The sequence below is a fragment of the Lycium barbarum genome, chromosome 2 (assembly GCF_019175385.1).
Source record: "Lycium barbarum isolate Lr01 chromosome 2, ASM1917538v2, whole genome shotgun sequence".
NCBI classification, from domain to species: Eukaryota; Viridiplantae; Streptophyta; class Magnoliopsida; order Solanales; family Solanaceae; genus Lycium; species Lycium barbarum.
This window is the reverse complement of record NC_083338.1, coordinates 131,436,323-131,442,483: the sequence shown is the minus strand read 5'-3', so window position 1 is coordinate 131,442,483 and position 6,161 is coordinate 131,436,323. Positions and strand designations below refer to the sequence as shown.

Sequence of the window (6,161 nt, the reverse complement as noted above, 5' to 3'; positions counted from 1 at the left end):
TAAAATAAAGAATAAATTTTTCAAAACACAAATAATGTAGCTTATATCGTAAATAAATGAAGATTTCGATGAGCTAACAACCAAAATAAATAACTAAAGTAATCATTATACCAACACTTTATACGATTAAAAAGGAAAATTACTAACGATTATATACTAAACAAAATTTGTTATACTAAGTATTAGTAAAATTTACCTTAAATAGGTGTACGCGTGTGCGCGCTTGTGCATGTCACGTGCATGTGCGAAGGAGAAGTAGGGAAGAAGATAAGAAATATATTATTCTTATAAACGATAAAACAAGAATCTGCGGTGAGTACAAATAAAATAAATGAATAGATAAATGCAGATGAAGCATTTTGCACGAACAACAACGACAACAAATCTAGTGTATTCCCATAAGTGGGGTCTGGATAGGTAGAGTACGCAGATCTTATCCCTATCTCGTGAAAATAAAAACTTTGTTTCCGAAAGACCCTAGGCTCAAATGACACCATTTTGCACGAACATGTGACAAAAATAAAGAATTAAAGAAAAAAATGTGTAGCTTCCCCAACAAAAATGAAGATTTTGTAGCTTATCCGCAAAATAAAGATTTGTAGCGCGTACACGATACAATAGAATAATAGGTAAATGTATAACAATTACTCGACAAAATTGAAGATTTTGCACTAACGTGGGACAAAAATAAAGAATGATAATTGGAAGGAAAAAAAATATGATTTAGTGTATCAAAAATAAATGAAGATTTACACCAATATGCATCAAAAATAAAGAATGAAAATTGAAAAAATGTAGTTTAGTCGACAAAAATGAAGGTTTTGTAACTTATCCGACAAAAAAAATATGTGTCGTGAGTACACGATAAAGGAAATTATCATGTACTCTACCAGCACTTTATATTATAATACGTTTAAAGAGGAAAATTACTAGTGATTATCATGCACAAGTTCTATTTAAGAAAAAGGAAGTCACTAAACTACATACACAAGAAGTTAAAATGCTCAAATGATTGTGATTGATATAACGGAAAAGGGCCTAAAATACCCTCGAACTATTGAAAATGGAGGAAAAATACCCTCTATCCACCTTTCAGCCCCCAAATACCCTTACCATCCACCTATTGGGTCTAAAATACCCCTATTGCTAACAGAATATTTTGGTCAAACACGTGGCATTTTTTTATTGGTTGGCTTATAAAATTAATTAAACTAATTGATCAGATAACCCAAGTGCCCCCACCCCCTACCCCCCCGACCCCCCCCCCGGTATTTTTTTTTTTTTTGAAAAAAAAGTTGACATTTTTTTTCCACCCCACCCCACCCCGCACCCCTACCCCCCCCCCCCCCCGACGCAAAAAAAATTAATATTTTTGAAAAAAAAAGTTTTGACGTTTTTTTTGGATTTTTTTAGCTGGGAGGGTGCGGGGTGGAAAAAAAGTCAACTTGTGCCTTTTAGATTTTTGGGGGGTGGGGGGGGGTGCGGGGGAGGTGTAGGGTGCGGAGTGGGGTGCAAAAAAAAATTGTAGTCTACACTTGTGCCTTTTAGATTTTTGGTTGAAAATATACCATGTTTTTTAGGATGAGATATATTTTTTTTTTGGTAACTCAATTACATTAGACATTTTAATTTATCAAGACATTTCACAGTACTTGTGCTTTTTACTAGGAAGTTGAGAAGCGTAACAATATTTTTTTTGCGCCCCACCCCGCACCCTACACCTCCCCTCCTCCCAGCTGAAAAAAAAAGTTGACTTTTTTTCCACCCCACACCCTCCCCCTCCCCCCACCCCCCAAACCCCGCACCCTACGCCCCCCTCCCCTCCCAGCTAAAAAAACCCAAAAAAAACGTCAAAACTTTTTTTTTCAAAAATATTAATTTTTTTTGCGTCGGGGGGGGCGGGTAGGGTGCGGGGTGGGGTGCAAAAAAAAATGTCAACTTTTTTTTCAAAAAAAAAAAAAATTCACGGGGGGGGGGGGGGGGGGGGGGGTCGGGGGCACTATCTGGTCAATATTGCAAAAGTTAATTAGTTTAATTAATTTTATAATCCAACCAATAGAAAAATGACACGTGTTTAATGAAAAGATTCTGTTAGTGATAAGGGTATTTTAGACCCAATAGGTGGTGATAAGAGTATTTTAGCTCAATAGGTGGATGATAAGGATATTTGGGGGCTGAAAGGTGGATGGAGGGTATTTTTGCTCCATTTTCAATAGTTCGAGGGTATTTTAACAGTCAGCAACAACTAATACATAAGATTGTGAAAGTAATTTTCTAATTTCCAACAGTCAGCAACTATTATAAGTAACCAAAAAATAATACTGAGCCAAACCCAGTTGCAGTCTACCAATCTCAACCCGACCGACCCGAATTGACCCAACCAATTTAACTAACCGCTCAATCATCTCCCGCTCAATACATACAACTGCAAAACACTCTGCTTTTGCAATTCTTTAACTCAAGAAACCATCAACACACTATCAAAACAACCAAAATCCATCATCAAAATGCATTTTTCATTGCAAAATCTCATAAGGGTCACTCTCATTTTCATCTTAACCATCAATTCACCTTCACTTTCAGCTCCATTTTTACCTCTAAACAATGTAACTCTCTATGGTGACGCTTCATTTACTGCAAAATCCATCAACTTAACACAACAACACAACTGTTCATCATCATCAACACAAACATCTCCTGTTTCTGGTATTGGAAGAGCTTTTTACACATATCCAGTTCGTTTTCTTGATTCTTTAACAAATAACACTGCTTCTTTCTTATGTACTTTCACTTTTACAATACTAGCCACCCCTTCTTGTCCTTTTGGTGATGGGTTTGCGTTCTTGATCACTTCTGATGTTGATTCTTTGAGTATATCTGATGGATATATGGGTTTACCGAAGCAATATTCGGATATGGAAGATTCATATTTGGCTGTGGAGTTTAATACTAATGATAACCATATTGGTGTTGATATGAAAGAATCTTGGTCTTTGGGTTCTATTGATGTTGATTTGAAAAGTGGGAAAGAAATGGCGGTTAGGATTGAGTATAAAGATTCTGAGAAAATGATTAGAGTTTGGATTGGTTATGAATTGCAAATTAGGCCACCTAATCCTGTTCTGTCAACCCATATTGATATTTCTAATCAGTTGAAGGAGTTTATGAGGATTGGTTTTACTGCTAAAGGGTCTGCTGTTTATTCGATTAATCGTTGGCGGTTTAGAACGTTTGGTTTGATTTCGTCTTCAATGTCTTGGGATCAATCTGATGAAGGAGATTGTTTGATGTGTTTCCCTGAGGAAATTGGTGAGCATTCTTCTGATTCTAATCATAGTAAAAGTTTACTTAAATTGATTTTTGTATATGGAGGGATAGCTGTAATTGTTGCACTTCTTGGTTTTATTCTGGCTATTGTGTTTGTTTTTGTTTCAAAACGAAGAAAACGTGATAAAGGGGGGGAGGAGGGTGAAGGGAAAATGTGTAGATTACAAGGAAATAGAGTTCCTCAAAGATTGTCGTTGTCCGAAATAAAATCAGCCACAGAAGGTTTTAATCATGAAAGGATAATTGGTGAAGGTGCATCTGCTGTTGTGTATGAAGGAGATATTCCCTCTAAGGGAGCTGTGGCTATTAAAAGATTTGTCCAAGGGAATAGATTAGGTCCTTCACATATACCTTTTAATACTGAATTTGCTTCTATGGTTGGTTGTTTAAGACACAAGAATTTGATTCAGTTACAAGGTTGGTGCTGTGAGAGGAATGAGTTGGTTTTGGTGTATGAATTCATGCCTAATGGTAGCCTTGACAAAATCCTTCACGAGCGATCGCATTTGACTAAGTTTCTGACATGGGAGAGAAGACTTAACATAGTTCTTGGTGTTTCATCTGCTTTGGTGTATCTGCATGAAGAGTGTGAGGAACATATAATTCATAGAGATGTCAAGACTTGTAATATAATGCTTGATGCTGAGTTCAATGCCAAGCTTGGTGATTTTGGTTTGGCAGAAGTGTTTGATAATTCTAGGACAAGGGATGCTACTGTGCCAGCTGGCACAATGGGGTATTTTGCACCGGAGTATGTTTATTCCGGTATTCCAACTGTTAAAACAGATGTGTATAGCTTTGGTGTTGTGGTACTTGAAGTGGCATCAGGTAGAAAGCCTATCGATGAAGGTGGCATTTTGATTACTGATTGGGTGTGGGATTTGTGGGAGAAAGGGAGGGTAACTGAGGCTGCTGATCCTAAACTAATGGGACGATTTCAGAAGAACGAGATGGATAGGATGCTCGTCGTGGGACTTTCTTGTGTGCATCCTAATGATGAGAAGAGACCGAGAATGAGAGAAGTTGCGCGTATGCTTAAAGATGAAGCTCCACTTCCTATTTTGCCTCCAAAGAAGCCAACTGTGAGGATTCAATCTGTTTTACCAGAGGGGTGTGAAGAAATCATGAATTGGGCTGGAAGATTGGAGGATACACCATGGTCCACTCCAAAAACTCATTTTAGCAGGAACTAGCTTTGAGGAATGGATTTTTGGTACACCTGCTGAACTGCTTTCGTCACAAGGATTGATTCATTTCTTGTGCTATTCAAGATTTATGAATACTTACTATATTGAATTGCACTACTTGAAAATGTCTGATTTGCACTTCTGTTTGCAACAAGTAGTGCAGATATTGCTAAATTTTGATGCAGGTTGAATACAGTACTTGAAATTTACCTTTTTGAAATCCATGCACTTTCAGAAAGTCTATAATTAGGAGAAAAATTTACTTTGAGTTTGTGCCAAATGTGTATCAAGCAAATTCCTTCCTGCAACACTTAATTTTCCTCTTCCTTTTCTGATAGTAAATTTTGCTGTTATTGTTATGCTATACACTTTGGTTTGTGCTTAACAGGATTCTAAGCTATCATTCATGCATTGTCATAATCAGATTTCTGGCTATGGACTCTTTTGCTTTTTGAATTTTATGAGCTAAAGAAGACCAAAAATAAAATCATGAGATTTATGAAACATATCTACATAGAAGGTAATCAGCCCGTCGATTGTTTGGCCTAGTTATGTGTACATGGCCAACAAGATCTTATGTTCAATGATGGGAACTTGCCACTTGCAGCTCATAAACTGTTACATAGTGATAGTTTGCAAATTTCATATATTAGGATATGCCATAAATACTTGTGGTTTATTATTCCTACACCTTATTCATGAAGCTTTTGAGAGCTACTTGAATGCTAATAAAACTACACCATTGCCTTCATACACACATATACGCATATTATTATCTGAATCCTCCAACTCTTTACCAAAAAGATAAAAGAATAAAAGCTAGAGTAAGAACTTACATTGATTATTTTAGGTTCATTAATCAAACTAGTAAACTAATAAAAATGATCTGAAAATTTGACCAATAGGTCTGCTGTTGATTATAAGTTGCTAACAATTGATAGCGGCAATTAAACTACTATTAACGCTAATTCAAGGTTTGACTAACTTAAGTTTAACCTTATACAATATAGCAATTTGATTATTTCCATTGGATTTGAGCAAGTTCATATAGATTTTGGTTTGATTTTGAAAAGGACAGTAAATAACAATGTTTTTACACATGCAATAAATAATTTGCGTTGAACCATATACAGTGGAATAGATATTAACGTTAATAGTTCACCTACATAATAAGGTGAGACAAAGAAGATGTCTTTTTCTTTGAGATAATTCTAGTTTCAAAACAAAAATGGCACGTATCATTTTATATTTAAATAAATATGGAACCATCATAGTAAGACATTGAATCGATTAGTTCAACCATATACAAGTGGGAAAAAAAGTTTAATGTCTATTTAATAAGAAATTTTACCTTGTCATACACCTAACATGATAATCCCTTTTTGCCAATTCAAGTGACACACTTTTCTTTTTAGTCTGTCTAAAAAAAATATTTATCTTTTTATATTTAGAAACAATTTAACTTTTATGAAATGATTTATAGCCACACAAATATCTAAGACTTGTTTTAGACCACAAACTTCAAACGTCTAATTTCTTTCTTAAACTCCGTGTCAAGTCAAATGGTGTCACATATAATCTATCCGCACTCAGTGTTTATACCAACTCAATAGATGCATGATATGTATTTATAGATAGTAACCATAG

The 6,161-nt window shown here is 35.5% G+C and overlaps 1 protein-coding gene across 1 annotated transcript; it reads left to right on the top strand.

Moving 5' to 3' along the window:
• The first annotated feature begins 2,481 nt into the window (after positions 1–2,481).
• LOC132622380 (L-type lectin-domain containing receptor kinase S.6) lies at positions 2,482–4,781 on the top strand. The gene has a single exon (XM_060336991.1). The coding sequence runs from the start codon at positions 2,508–2,510 to the stop codon at positions 4,518–4,520; it is 2,013 nt and encodes a 670-aa protein (XP_060192974.1). The 5' UTR covers positions 2,482–2,507; the 3' UTR covers positions 4,521–4,781.
• Positions 4,782–6,161: the final 1,380 nt, after the last annotated feature.

What these genes read in the sequence shown, in the direction of transcription:
- LOC132622380 (XM_060336991.1), top strand. Translation starts at nt 2,508, where the DNA reads ATGCATTTTTCATTGCAAAATCTCATAAGGGTCACTCTCATTTTCATC.